This window comes from Oryx dammah, unplaced genomic scaffold (genome assembly GCF_014754425.2).
Source record: "Oryx dammah isolate SB20612 unplaced genomic scaffold, SCBI_Odam_1.1 HiC_scaffold_4, whole genome shotgun sequence".
In the NCBI taxonomy this organism is placed as follows: domain Eukaryota; kingdom Metazoa; phylum Chordata; class Mammalia; order Artiodactyla; family Bovidae; genus Oryx; species Oryx dammah.
In genome coordinates this window covers 29,871,541-29,887,205 of record NW_024070188.1, presented here as the reverse complement: position 1 = coordinate 29,887,205, position 15,665 = coordinate 29,871,541, and the positions used below count along the sequence as shown (strand labels likewise).

The 15,665-nt window shown below is 45.0% G+C and overlaps 1 protein-coding gene across 2 annotated transcripts in view; it reads right to left on the bottom strand.

The window, feature by feature from the left end:
- Window positions 1–2,002: 2,002 nt before the first annotated feature.
- SCML4 (Scm polycomb group protein like 4) overlaps window positions 2,003–15,665 on the bottom strand; it is a 118,375-nt gene continuing 104,712 nt past the window's right edge. For both annotated transcript variants that reach the window (XM_040238576.1, XM_040238575.1), the window contains one exon: window positions 2,003–13,787. In XM_040238576.1, coding sequence (XP_040094510.1) covers window positions 13,662–13,787 — 126 coding nt within the window. In that variant the 3' untranslated portion in view covers window positions 2,003–13,661. The remainder of the gene's footprint in view (window positions 13,788–15,665) is intronic.

Genomic DNA, 15,665 nt, shown 5'->3' with positions numbered 1-15,665 from the left:
CCCACCAGCTCAGGACTCTCAAGATCTTGACAGGAGAATCTAGGCACACAAGGCCTTTCTATGACCAAGCCGCAGGCTCAGGGCGGCTGGAGTGGTCAGGGTGAGAGTGGGAACGTGGACCTTGGCTAGTCTAACACCCTTGGGGTCTGGAAAGTTGAAGTCATTTCCCCAACATCCGCAGCTGGTCGGTGGGAAAGTCAAAACTAAAACCCAGGCTGGGGTGGCTTCTGGTCCAATCTACTGATGAAATAAAATCCATCTTTTATGGCAAGACAAAAATTTAAATAAAATGTTTCTCTGCCTGCTTGGGTCTCCTCCTCCTTTAGGTGTGTTTGTACATCTGCATTACCCGGACCTCCTTAGGGGATGACATTCCTTCTTCATTTCGTAAAAGGCTGTGATGACCCACTGCCTGCTTTGTACGTGCAGCTCTGGATTGTGAAATCTGTCAGAATGTCATTGGATGCATAACCTTTTGTCTCAAAAACATATTGTTTTGACCTCTGATGGACAGACCAGTCTTCAGAGCTTCCTGGATTATAATACTCAGGTTGGCTTGGATAAAAATTTTCCATTTCTTCCTTAGATTGACTACTGATTAATTTTTTTCATTAACAATATCTTCTGGCCCTTAAGAAACAGAGAATGAGGCAGGGGCTGTGCATGCATGTAGACGCATTCAGGGGTTTACACGCCGACACGCCAGCTTCAGACCTAACCATGCACACCTGCTACACTGATTCTGCCCAGCAGTGACGTCTGCACACCATGTAGCTGCTAAAATCCCAGGCAAGATGCATCCCTCCATCATGAAGTTCCCTCCTTGCTTTCCAGGTCTGGAAGTGTTCAGCTGGTCAAATCTATGTTCAGATTTGACAGAAAAGCATTTATTTCAGGATTTCTTCTCCACACGGACAGTTTATAATTAGGATACTACAGTTGGTACAAAATAAGAAAAAGCTAGTCATGGAAGGTGGGTTTTCAGAGCTTTCATCTAACAACTGGGGAAGAGCAGGCTCGGGGAAGGGATCCTTAGGACCTGGGTGCCTGGGTTTTCTTGGGGTGGCTCAGGGGCTCATGGACATGTGAGAAAGGCCACCTAGCTTGGTCCTGGACTAGAGGAGAGAGGGGAGAAATGAGTTTGAAAATGGTTGTGTTCAAGGCAAGGCAAATAGTAAGGTTAATATTTTCAGAGGCTGTTAAGTTTTAAGCAAACCCATGGCAGATAGTGGGAGAAGGCTTTGGAGGTTTGCACCCCAACCCTTCCCAAGAGCTGTCCCCAAACCTTTCTTGCTGGCTTTATCCAGCCTAGAGAACACTGACATGAGAGGATTCCCCATCCTGGATTGTTTCATTGAGAACCACGTTGCCCTTGTCAAGGATTATTTCAAAGCACCAGGGATGGGTGGGAGGCCTCTGGGCAGGGAACTGGCCACTCAGGATGACAGTTGGATCAAAAACCAGGAGGAGCCGTGATCCCCAAACAGCTACAACCAATGGGAGTAAACAGCCTAGAACAAGGATTCCAGATTCAAAGGACGCTGTTGAGGAGCTGTCCAAGCATTGCAATTTTAATCTTCCTGACTGTCATAGGAGGCAGCCCTCTTGTTCCTATTACTGACCTTGAAGAAGATCCCGGTCTAAGATGACCCCTGGGAAACCCTCACTTTGAGGCTCCGATCAGGTCGAGTCTTCCTTCCCTGCCCAGGGGCTGCCCCGTTGTAGTCATGAACTGGAATTGGAAGGTCGGGGAGATATGAAGTGTACTCAGCAGAGACCCCCAGGGTCCTGTAACAAGTCCCTCCTGCGCGGTTGTGGGGCTGGGCCTCAGGCAGCCGGTGGGAGTGGCTTTCTAGACAGCTGTGAATCAGGCCTTTGGGGTCTTGGCTGTCAACAACCTTCATCTGAAAGACTTTTCCTTGTTAGCCACTTACAGGAACTAGTCCCAATGTAATAATAATGAACATTAAAAAGTTGATCAGATAAAATATACAGAGGCTCATAGAAATTCCATTCTTTATTAAAAATACAGAAATACTTTTTACAGCATGAACAGAAAATACTGCATTGTCTTGGAATCTTAGGATTTAGAAATTTTATTGAATCAGTCCCAGGTCAATGATACACTGTGCTAGAAAAAAAAAAAATACTGCATCAAAAATGGGGGAAAAAAGCACCTGAAAATATTAAAATCATTAAGGCCAGTAGTGTTTATGTAATGAAACTGTACATATCTATTGTGTACCTGTAGTGACCATTTAAGGGAATACATTAAAAACAGACCTCTAAATAATGAAAGAATTGTCCAAGGCCAAAAGTTACAGATAACCAAAAGGTTTTGAAAATTTTAAAGCACATTTTGATATGGTGTCCTACATAACAGTCTATTTGGTTAATAGTCCATTTGCACTGTACACTGTAACAAATAAGCACAACAACTCACTCCTGAATGCGGTTCACTGGAGCCTGCATATTACAAGTAAGAGAAAAACTGTATAAATATGTGCGGTAAAAAACCATGTATGTTCATACACAGATAATGTGTCTGTATGGACAATATGTGATGAAATTAAACTAGAGGATAAATAACTTTAATAAGATCTACACTTTGAGGCACATGAGGAATAAAATTCATGTTCTTTCTAAGTTATGGACACAGCGTCTTTTCTCCCCACATGTTTTTGTACCTTAGTGTAATGCTTATTGCATTTAACCTAGTTATCTTATGTTTGCATGCTTTGCAAACTGAATTACAGAACCAAATTGCCTATTACAATTCCCCATCATGTGACACAATTACACAGGAACACTTTGAGGTGAGAGGATTGTCCCAGTGTCGGGAAACACTGATTGCAGCATGCTTGCGAAGAGCAAAAATTAAGGAGCCGCTCTTTCCCCAGGTGATAGAGCCTGTCGCTCTAATGTAAATACTGTTCCCCATTACAATGAGTTCCATTCACTGATTTCTGGTCTGCAAATTTAGATCCACTAGTATTTTAAAAATAAAAAAGCCAGATCCTAAGACAACATCATTTCCTAATCGAAGCTCTGCATTCCTTGCACACTTCTAAATAAAGCAGTGGGTTGAAGTAATGTTCCAGAATTAACTTCTAACCATAAAAAGTAAAAGCACAGTGGATTTTCAAGTAATTAGAGTATCTGCATCACACTCACCAGGCCCTTCTTGCACACATGCCTCGGCACAAGCAAATGCTGCAAAAACTTCCATCATCCAGCGAATGCTGGATAAACTTTGCCTCAGATTTACAAACTCAGTCACAAGCACTCATGTGAATATCCATGTAAATGCACTCTTTCACAATCTTTAATTAGAAAGGAGGAGAGACCATGTAGGTAGAGAAAAGGGATGGAGTCAACCCTCTTTCTCTCTTACTGAGACGAGGCGATGGCCTACTTGCAACTTCATTAAAAATAGAACTTCACCAGAGAAAGTGAGCAGCTGCAGTCAGTCTCCCAGGTGGAGAGAGCAGAGGGTCCCATGTGTTGGCATATTGAGGTCCAGACATAGAATAAGGAGGTGGAAATGTGAAATTAACTAAGGCTGAGTTGAAAGAAAGAATCTGAATATAAACCCCTCAACTTACCAAACAACATTTCAATCATCATCATTCAATCTCGAGAGCTTAGTACACATAGATTTCCACTTACTCAGAATTCCTCATTATTTACCTAGAGCCTTGTCAGATAATCACAACCTAGCATAGTAGTAAAACACAAAACTTTTAGCCTCATGATGCTTCGTGATGTTATAACGGACTTTAATAAAAAGTTTTCACTGTCAATGTGGAGAAAAATTTGCAACAGAATACAGTTATGATGAAATTATTTTATTTCATCTATTTATTTAGTTTTCATGTGTATAAAATAAAAAGTCAATTTATCTATGAATGTACTTTTAGTATAAAATCTTTGTATTAATAAAATTATTTTATGTATATACAGGAGAGAAATAATCTAATCAACCAGTAATTATAAAATGAAAATATACACTATATAAGACAACTGCTATTTCAAAAGATCTGGAGGATGAGATAAGAAGAGCTCATTTTTTAAAAATCCTCATGTGATCCAAGATAAAGCTGGAAGATGACAGAAAATTAAGTACTGTGACTTAGTAAACAGTGGAGAATGAAAGAAATCAAATTTCTTCAAACTCTTTCACATTTGAGCAGAGACACTTTTGGTTCCTGGGGTGGCAAACAAGTTTGATTTCTAGAAAGACCTTGAGCGGGTGTGACAGTGCTAGATAAAGGCCAGGAACAGAGCATCCTTGTTCCAGAATTTTGCTGCCTTTCTCCCCCATCGAAACCACATTTTCCTTTGGGAAATATGTCCCCATCTTCCCCTACCGAGACACAAGCCCCTTAACACTGCACACATCTCATCAGACTTGTAAAATGCCTAAAAACAACCCGCACCCCAGAAGTGCTTCTGATGTAGGTCATTCTGCTTCTCCTCTGATCCTGGCCGCCCTCCTCATTTAAACGGAGACCCTGGCCTGGCTTTGGTCGCTGGGAGCTGCAGTCGTGCTCAGACGGTCTGGACAAAGCTACATGTTCTATGAAGAATGGTAGGATGGCCAGAATTGCTTCTGGAGGCCAGAGTGACTCCATGCAGGCTACAGGAGCCAGCACAACTGGGAGAAACAACTGATGCTTCTCAAGAGGCATGTGTGTCCCAGCGGCTCCAGGCCACTTGGCTCTGACCTTTGCGGCTGAATGAGAAGGGACACCTGACCGGGTGGGCACGAGGGCCGGTGCTGGGCAAAGGCTGAGGAGGCCCAGGAGGGAAATGGCAGGGGAAATCGCAGACTGAAGCCATTAAAAGGGACAGGACTCTTGTTCCCACACTCAAGGACAGACTGAGAGGGCAGGACCTTGAAGAGTGCAATGAGCAGGTGGAGATCAGGGCGGAAGCACCACAGAGCCGAGGAATGTTGCAGGTGGCTAATGATGGGATGGTGGGAGGCAGGCAAGGGGCAGGATGGCCCAGTTAGGCAGGGAAGAGGCTACTTGTTAATTCTTTATTTCCCTCTCCATTTCTCCTCTTTCCCTCAAGGCACTGGAGCTGATGGAATGAAGAAAAACAGAAAAGAGGAAACAAAGGAAACACAGAGGCAGGGAGAAAGAAATGGAAAGTAAAAATAATGAGAAAGGATAGCACAGTCATACTTCAGTAGCTTTGAGGAAGAGCCATGGGACTGATGCTGAGGCTGAAGCTCCAATACTTTGGCCACCTGATGGGAAGAACTGACTCATTGGAAAAGACCCTAATGCTGGGAAAGACTGAAGGCAGGAGGAGAAGGGGACAACAGGGGATGAGATGGTTGGATGGCACCAATGCCTTGATGGACATGAGCTCTGGGAGTTGATGATGGACAGGGAAGCCTGGCTTGCTACAGTCCATGGGGTTGCAAAGAATCAGACATGACTGAGTGACTGAACAACCACAATGGGCCAGTGAGAGAAGAGAAGGAGAAAACATCTAGACAAGGTCAGACAGGAGGAGAGGCAGAAGCTGGAAATCGTAAAACAGAATATGGAGGAGCCAACAGCCCCACTGGCCTTTGCTGGAAGTAATAGCTGTAAATGCCTTTGAAGGACATCTGGATCCCACTTCTTTTCCAGATGAGGAGATGGGGCGTGAGGCAACTTGGAGGGCTCATTTCTTCACACTGTACCATAATCTGCCTCCAGAATGGTGAGAACCAGTGGGAGAAGGCTCTCCCCTGGAGGTGAGCTGTCCAGGTGTCCCCCAAGGCTTCTTCCTCCCAGTTCCCCTGCCATTTGGAGCTGTAGGGACACTCACAATATCCTGAGTTTACAATGCCTAGAGATACAGTGGCGAACTACAAATGAGCTTTACAATGAACATTTTGAATGTTCATCCAGGTGATGTTGCCCTCCATAGCAGTCTCTGCAGTGCAGCTCCTTATATTGATATATTCAAGTTAACAGATGAGTTGTGGCTGTTATTGTTCAGACCATCTGCATCCAGTAAGGAAACGTAAACAAAAGACAAACTGATGAGTATGGAGACACACTGCTTGACATCTCAAGTCGATCAGCTGTGCTGCTGTGCAGACATGAGCCCAATGCCTTTGACTCCAAAAAGAAAAAAGAATCCACCCTCAAGTGATGACAATGGGCTTTCCACTTTGAAGAGAATGTGTTCTAGCTTCTAAAGTGAAAGTGAAAGTGAAGTCGCTCAGTCATGTCCTACTCTTTTCGACCCCATGGACTGTAGCCTACCAGGCTCCTCCCCCCATGGGATTCTCCAGGCAAGAGTACTGGAGTGGGTTGCCATTTCCTTCTCCAGGGGATCTTCCTGACCCAGGGATCCAACCCGGGTCTCCTGCATTCCAGGCAGATGCTTTAACCTCTGAGCCACCCCCAAAAGAGATGCACTAGAAATATTCTAAGCAATGACAACATCCTTGGGACACATGCTCAGGCTTTTGAGCTGATTTCTTTGAAAGTGAAACACTCCAAAATTTGGTGTGGTTGTGGGAAAAAAGTCAGTCACATAGTTCTATTCTCAATGCTCCTGTTTAACTATGTGGGAGAGAAAAAAGAAGCCCTTGATCTCTCCAAACCAGCTCTCAAGGGGTGAAGACGGGTGAAGAGTGAAAACGGCAGGAGAAGGTGGTCTCGGAGGGTGCGCCTTCCCAACCCGGCCACCATTAAGAGATGACAGAGTGGCTTGTGAGGGGCTTGTCGGCTCTGCTGATCTGCAAGGCACCGGGAGTGCAGGGCTCAGGGGACGTGCACTCTGACTCCCGGGGACCCTGACTGTCCTCGAGTGATTAACCAGCCCATGGAACCCCTACTCAGTGCTGAGAGCCATCATGGACTGAGAAGGAAAAGATGTCTTAATAGTACAGCTGGAAAGAGTCTATTGTTATTCTCTGATACTTTGAGCAGAATATGAGGCCACTGAGAATGTGAGATCCTAAGACGAAGAGTGAGATGCGAGTCCACAACTGAGGGGCTGACCTCCCTGAGCGTTTGGGGAACTAGAGGAAACGAAAGGCTTCAGCTCTTCTTTCGGCCTCTCCCTTCAGCACTTTTCCTGTCAGTAAAGATACGGTGTCCAAAAAGGAAATCAGTGGCTTTTTTGAATAAAATATGAAAACTAATCAAGCATTCCTTCTTTCAGCCGATGAATATTAATGAGGTACCTTTTATATGGCAGGTGCCACGAGGCAAGGTGCTGGATGGTAGCTACTTTTTCCAAATACCAAGTTTTAAATATTTTCAGAGACTCTGTTCCATTATCCAGAATTTTATCTTAGCAAACTACATAAACTATATGTTACTTTGGGATCTGATTTCTAAATCATTGCTCAATAGTTCTCCTGAATAAGAATGCTCTAGAAAGCAAAAGCTCCCTTTTCAATCCTTTCTCATACCTTCTCCAATTCCCACCTCTTATCTCACTAACTTACAAATACACAGTCGCCGGGGCATGCACACACAACCATGAAACCCACTTGGGCTTGGCGTCATAAACTCCATCACTCTTGCTTCAATTCATAGCAGACAATGTTTACTTTTCTGTCATCACAACTTGTTTTTGTCTAAACTAAAGCTTCCTTAGTTTATTATATCACCAGTGAGTACAATTAAGAGGTAGGACCTCCAAGTCTTTTCCAGTTATTGAGGAACATGGACTTACAGATTTGTTCATGCAATCTTTTCTAACTCACATGCTTATGTAACCACAGCCAGATTTACAACTACAGTAAAGATTCTCCCAGGACACCCTCTTGTGTGTGTGTGAGGCCGCAAGAATTTCGATAGTTTTTCCTGACAGGGCTGATGAATCTGATGGCCATGACCTATCTGAGTCCCCCATTTATACACAGTGTCTGCTGCTCTACGCTAATGTACTGGGGCTGGGGCCGACTTGCCAATGTCAATTTGTATTATAGGTGTGGTTACTGCACGGACAAGCTCTGTTGAAAAGAGAAAGACTGCAGAGTTGGCTTCGTCTCAAACGTCTGTGTCTGATTCACAGACATCTGTGTCTCCCTGAGAAATAACGTTTTCACAACCAGAGCCATCCAACAGAGAAATAAGCCACTTCCTATGGGACTGAACTCCCCCTAATGGGAAGTGGTCAGGCAGAGCCATTTCTCAGGGGTGTAGGGAAGGCCTTCCAGTACCGGAGGGGGAGGTGGAACCCACCTGAGGTTTGAGGATGCTACATTTATGGTGGAGGTAGCCTCCGGTCACATATGCTTACTGTAAAATGACACCCAGCGAGGGTCTGCTATTTCTAGTGAGCTGCTTGGAGAAGCAAGCCTTTGGTTGTGTGCCAAAGTAGCATCCAATAGAAGGCATTTGTATTGGCCTTTACAACAAGCATCTGATATGGGGAACAACACAAAGGCTCAGGCCATGCGGTGGAGCTACAGAGCGGAGAACGGTGGGCCGGCAGCCCGGAGAAGGTCTGAGTGGTACTTCTAGACCCTTCAGAGGGAAGATGCCCACACTGTCTGGTGTCATCACCTCATCCACTCTGAGCATATCTTGGCTCTCAGACGCATCTCCACCCCTCTTGGGCCTTGTCTATTGATGGTAGCCCGGTGGGGAAGGCACAGCCCACACGAGGTGGACAGAAGACCACCTTCCACTGCCTTTTTCACTCCTGACTATTCACTCTGGGCACGGTGCACCGACCTGGAGGAAGGTGTCACTCTTTAGCTCTGCTGGCTGTGTTTCCTCCGGAGGAGATCAAGCTCATTGCTGAGAGGGAGGAGAATCCCAGGCTCTCTAGGAGGGACTTGAAGAGCACAGGTCTGCAGCCCTGTTCAAGAGCAGAGAGTGAAGGAAATGCACATCCTCCTCTAAAAAATGCTTTGCCCAGAACTGCTTCTAAGTGAGGGGAATTTCCTGCAGCCTGGGAGAGCCGGAGTGAGTGTTCTTCTCAAGTTCAGCGATTTGGTGAAGTCCATGTGTGATAATACCACTGTAACCACAAAGGAATTCACCACAGGAAGTGTCCCAGCTGTTGCTTATTAGCATTAGAACAAATTACACGAAGCAAATTGTTAGCAGACATGTTTCCATAATATTTAACTGGTGGCAATAAATAACAATGATTCTCTTTCAAGTAAATGTTAGATTTCAAAAAAATCCAGCTTCCAATTGTCCGTGAAGGAATCGTCTTCGATTAGGATAAAGGTTGGAGGGAAGGGCACCCTGGACGCGGGGGCTCCCAGTCCTCTTCCTGGGGCAGTGTGGCCGGAAGTCACGTGAGAGGAGCCACTGGGGTGACGTCACGAGATGGGAGCAGGACTCTCTGTACCGCTAGATGGCTGACCATCTGCGGGGCTCAGCACCCGTCTTCTCAGCACAGTCTTCCCCGGCCACCGGGGCTGTGGCATGCGGCAAGACTACAGCAGGGCTGTGTTAATTCTTGGAATGTGTTAGTAACTACAAACAAGCCTCGCCCACAGACAGGTGTTCATCCCTCTCCTTAACCAAAAATCATCTCCTCCTTCCCCATCTTCTGTCTCCTCCTCCTCTGTGCCCATCAGAGAAGAGTTGAAAAACCACCGGTCAGAGCAAACATCACAACTCACCTTCTCACACGGATGGAAACGTCTCTGGTTCTTTAGAAAGAAAACAAAGTGTCTCCATCATTTCAAGACCTTCTGATAATGACTAAATTTGGGTCCCTGGTCACTTCTGGGTGTTTCCAATCATCTTCAGAGCTATAACAAAATTCTCCTTAAAACAATCTCAGAAAGTAATAAAAAAATAATTTTAATTAAAAAAGAAATATTCCATATTCCATACAGCACATAAATACAAAAATAGGTAATTGTAGCTGAAAGAGTTGGGCCTGTTAGAAGAGGTGTCTGCTTTCTAAGACAGTCACTTTTGGCTTCCTCTCCTCGCTGTTTCCTCCTCACGTACACCAACCTCAGCTCAGTCTTCCTTCCCAGTGTACTTTACTATCGTCTTTGTTTCTCTTGAGGAGCGTCCCATTCCTTTCTCCTGCTGTAAAGGAAAATACCAGACAGCCCCGCTGCCGGGAAATGATGGGAGTGCATGGAGCTCTGGCGGGCACTGTACCAGGCGCTCAGGATGCTCATTTCCTGCCCAGTGGGCTCCCTGGCGAGGCCGGTCCTCTCAGTCATGGGGAGCAGAGCCTGGACTGGCTTGGTGTGCCCAGTCAGTGCCTGACAGCAGGCAGGTCTAGAACCTCAGCACCGCCCCCCAGCTGCCTCCCTGGTGCACTCTGCTGCCTGGGGTGGGTTCTAACTCAGTGCTACAAAACTGGGAAGGCATTAGAAACAAAGCAAATTCAAGAGCGGATACATTCCCAGCCGCTCTCAAAGGCTCTTCTCACTGCACTGCCAGGAAGTACGCACGTACACACACACACACACACATGAAATGCACATCTTTCAGCTAAAATCTTCACAAAAGGAATAATGTGCTTTATAAAATATTTTAAATGCCTTAGGCAATAAAATTGTCTCAGATTTTTTTTAAGTGTTTAACAGACAAGTATAATTGGAAATGTTTCGAACATGAACGCACACGCCCGCGCGCACACACACTCTAATTTGAAATTATGCAAAACTATATCATTATTCACCACAACCTGAAGCGAAGCTACTGCCATGGAATAACAAGTACCACATCTGTACAAGTGCAAGGCCTCCCCCCAAATAAGCTCCCATTTGGATTAGAGTGACACACACGGCCTGACTCCGTAAGGTCCATGCAGAGGAGGTGGCCCGGCATGTTTTACATTTGCTAAGCTATTTATCTGCCTGGTTTGACAAGATTTTTGAAAAGGGTGAAAATTAATTATATTTGCAGGATTGGCGACAATAATTTGGCCGGCTAATTGCATTTCAGTGTAAAAACAGGCGAGGAAGAATTTCCTCCCTGGGTTATTCTCTAATGTGGCAGCATTCATTTTAAGAGTAATGAGATTTTTTAAAAAGTCAAACCTTAAATATCATGGCTGCAGCAATCTGTCCTGCTTTAAGTTTAAAGTGAAATAAGACAGCACCTCTGTGAGAGCAGATCCACATGAACATGGACCCAATTTTCTCAAGATGGAAAAATCTCTCTCCCCTGAACACTCCTCCAAGTATCTCCTCGATATTGTTTGAGGATGATTTTCACTTGGTGGCACCAGTGTTGGTATTTGGGTGACAAGGGAAGCACTAGCAAGACTGGTAGAAAGTTTTGAAAGTTTCTGTATGAGGTACAGGGCTTCCCAGGTGGCTCAGCAGTAAAGAACCCGCCTGTCAATGCAGGAGATGCGGGTTTGATCCCTGGGTTGGGACGACCCCCTGGAGAAGGAAACAATAACCTATTCCAGTACTCTTGCCTAGGAATTCCCATGGGCAGAGGAGCCTGGCAGGCTACAGTCCATGGGGTCATAAAAGAGCTGGACATGACTTAGCAACTAAACAACAACAGCACACGGGGTATATGTTGATGGAAGAGGCACCACAAGTCAAGAGGGTTTGGACTGAGGAACATGGGTTGTTGTGGAATTTTTCTGGATCTCGCTGCTTTCATACTGGCTGTTCTGAATATATACACTCCCCATGGTTTTCTGAGGAAGACTATTTAATTCCAGACCAGCTGTGAGCACTTCACAATGAGCAAACTTAGAGAGACAGAGTCAATTTTCTGCTTCAAAATCTTGAAGACACTGTCCCAAGGCCCAATTCAGGATAGTTTAGTCGCCAGCCGGGACCGACAGACATTCAGCTCTTCTGTAGCCTGATAACTCAAGCTCGGCTTCGTGGGCAGTTTTAGGACATTCTCCTCTGTCCCTTCTCTGTCGCACTTTAAGTCAGCCACTGTTTGTGTGTCTAAAAAGGATTCTGCTCTGATGTGCTTTCTCAAATATCACTCATTAAAATGGGTCTAGGAGCATGGCGTGGGAGGTTTCTTAGGAATTTTATCCATGGGATTTTTCAGACGAGAATACTGCAGTGGGTTGCCATTTCCTTCTCTAGAGGATCTTCCGCAAGGACCGAACCCTCATCTCCAGCACTGGCAGGTGGGTTCTTTACCACTGAGCCACCAGGGAGGTCCTAGTAGAGGCGTGAGAGGCTGCACTCACCTCCTGCTCTTCTCACCGGAGAGATACCTGTCCAGGTTGCAGCCTGAGGACGGTGTGCCTTTTCTGATCTTTGGGCCAAGGGAGGTCTGGAGTTATCGTTGATCCTCCCCCTCCCAGGGAACACAAAGTCTAGGATTCATCTCCTCATGTCCAACAACATGGATTTTTTTTCTTTTTTGTTTTTTTACAGAAGAGGATATGCCCATGGCAAAGGTGAATTCATTTTGAAGATATGTTTCCTATTCAGTGAGAGAAGAAGGAAAAAGGAGACAGGAAAAGAGAGAAAGGAAAAGATAAGAATGGAGATACGGTTCCCCTTCTGCCTAGTAAATTGTGGATTCATTGCCCTTCCCTGGACACAGCTGCAAAGGGGTAGAAATCAATTTTTTTCTATTATTCCAGAGTGAGAAAGGAAAACCGATTTGTAAATTGAATTAAACCCAATAATACCATGTCTGTGTACATGCTATTATTATTAAAATTAGCCACAGATACAACTATATAATCCCACAGTGTAAGTAGAAATCACCACCTTCCGATTTCAAAGCTTAGTTGAGATATCTTTTTTCTTTTTGAAAGAAACGCTGTGGCTAAATGTCACTAAGAGTTTCTGGTGCGCCAATACATTGACACCTCAGTAAGGACTCTGGAAGGGAAGAGACTCCAATGCCCCATCTCGGAAGAACGTGCTTCCAAATTTTTGCCTTTGCTGCTTGTGCATCTCAGTCAGTCGATAATGACTGGTTATGAACAAGAACTTTCTAGAAGATGGTTTCTTCCCACATTGCAATCTGTGGTGCTGACTGTGGAATAAATTCTCTGTGTCTGTGTAGGCTAGATCTTGTTCCCAGAAACCCTGATTCATCCACTGGGTACTGAATATCAGGCTGCTGCAGTGAGGGTCCTGAAATTATATTGGCAGTCTGCCCCCTAGTGGGGAAACACAGTACCTCAGATAACTAGGAATAGAAAAGATTTTTTTTCTTCTTCTCTTTCAGAGAGCAAAAGAATTCAAGTTTTCCGGATAGTGCAAGGTGAGGCATTTACCCTCAGAAGACAGCTTCCAGAGCTGAATCAAACAAGGTTGACAATGATAGGTCTCCAGGTCAGAGTTAAAGACGGGGGGCTGCTGTGGTGGGCATCCTCACAGAGCCTGCAGAGACAAAGGTTCTTCCCACATGCTTGGAAATCTCCAAGGTCCTCCTTGGGTGATAGCCTTCAGTTCCCCAAACTCTCATTATAAAAACAGGACCTACCCTAAGAGCAACCAACCAACTAGAAATGTTAAAAATAATGGGCCTTTTTGGGGTAATTTTTTGGCAAATCGTTAAAACAGAGGAACCTTTCAAAAGGGCCATGTGGAATTTTTTAAAAGGTCAAGAACTATGAGTTTTATTAAAAAAAAAAAAAAAGACCAAGTCTTTGTGACGGTTCTTTTTCAGAAGAGAGTCCTTGCGATGGTGGAGATGTTGGTAAGGCAGATGGTCTGGAGATTCTGCTGTCTGGACTTTGCTCGTATCTTTTAAACACCTTCAGAACTTTTCTTGCTTCAGTTTATCAATATGGTAGCAGAGTTTCAGTGCAGGCCCCAGCTTCAGGCCCAAGTATTTCATGACCATGTCACTCTTCAGCAACAAGAGGGCATTGCCGTCAATCTCCTGCTGGAACAGGATGAGAAAAGAGAAAACCCAGAAGGTGGTCAAAGTAATCAGAGTGGCCACAGTTAGACTGTGGTCAGGAAATAAGGTAAGGGAATATGGATTTACTTAGATGTATATTCTCCTGGTCTCACAGCAGTATCTTGAAAAAATAAATGAAAGCCCACAAATACTACGTGCTCCTCATGCCACATTCTCCCGGGGTCATGATCCACTGGATCTTTCATATTACTGCTCTCTCCTGATAGAAGGAATCTAACCTAATCCCAGCCATATTCCCAATACCATGCATATGTTGACCTCTTTATCCAATCTAGGGCTGTAGAAGCGAGAAAGCATCAATGGACTGAATGTGTCCTCCCCACCTGCTCCCCAGATTCATATGTTGAAGTCCTAACCCTCAAGCGATGATATTTGGAGGTGTGAGTTTGGGAAGTACATAGGCCATGAGGGTGGAGCCCTCTTGAATGGGATTAGTGTCCTCGTGAAATGAGAAGACAGCAGTCCAAAACCTGAATGAGGGCTCTCACTGAAAGCCGACCTTGATGGCGACCCCACCTCGGACTTCCAGCCTCCAGAACTGAGAAATGAATGCTGTTGTTCATAAGCCACTCAGTCCCTGATACTTTGTTAGAGCAGCCTGAACTGACTAAGACAAAGTATCTTCTCATGAGACCCTGAAACTAGTGGTTCCCTTTCCATTCCAGGCTCCGGCATATGGCCCTGACTTCCATTCATCATCCTGATTGCTGGTTTCTTTTCTTGGTAAGCCCACCAGCTTTCAGCTGATTATCAAATTGCTAATGACAATCTAAAAGGGATTTCAGGTGCTTTTTGACCCTGTCAATAGTACTAGGTGGCACACAACTAAAAAATGCACCTGCCTCATCGAGGGTTTAGCACAAACACGTACTAAGGGAGAGCCAATCCTTTGAGATCCTGAAATTGCTCCCATTTGTCTCTGAAAATGGTAACCCATCCAGACTGCATGTTGAATTCAAAAACTTCGTAAGGCTGTGTTTCCTCCTTCATCTATAGTGCTGCTCTCAGATCACTAGAGAGAGAGGGTGGAGATTTTAGGTGCTCTGGTGGGAAGAAGAGGCATGTACAGGACTCACATAATGTCAAGTGTTATCAGCCCCTCCCATTTCTCTAACTAGCCAGCCGTTCAGCCTGAGAAGCACCTACTCTGTGTCACTCACACTCCATGTCCTTCGTAGCAAGGCAAAGCTCATCTGTGAGCCCTCCCAGGGGCTTCATTGCCTAATGTTCTCTCTTTACCCACTGCCTAGACTTCTGCTGACTCCTCTCATGCTGGAAGGAAGCCAGAGTCCTCACACTCAGATTTGTCTAAACAACATCCCTCTGCGGTCCCTGCTCTCAAGGCCTCACTGTTAGCTGAGGTCAAATATATCCCTAATAAAATATGAGTGTTGGGTTAGATGACAATCCTCTCCAGGTCCGAGTGTATGATTTTTGTGATCTTCATTTCAAATAAAATAAAAGACAAGGAGAAAAAAAAATGGTAACACTAGTAGACAGAAGAATGCTCCCTCTCCTTCACATGAGATGTCTACGTCCTAGTCGCTGAAAGCTGTGAATATGGTAGGTTACCTGGCAAAGGGGAATTAAGGCTGCAGGTGGAATTAAGCTACTAACCAGCTGCATTTAAAGTAGGAAGAGTGTCCTGGATTATCGGGGAGGGAGGGAGACAATACAATCACAGAGTCCTCAGAAATGGAGGAAGAAATCAGAATAAAGAACCAAAGAGCTGGCAGCTTGAGAAGGACTCAGCTTGATGTTGTTGGCTCCAAGGATGAGGACGGGAAGGTAGGAGCCAAGAATGAAGGTGGATCTCGATGTTGAAAAGGCAAGGAA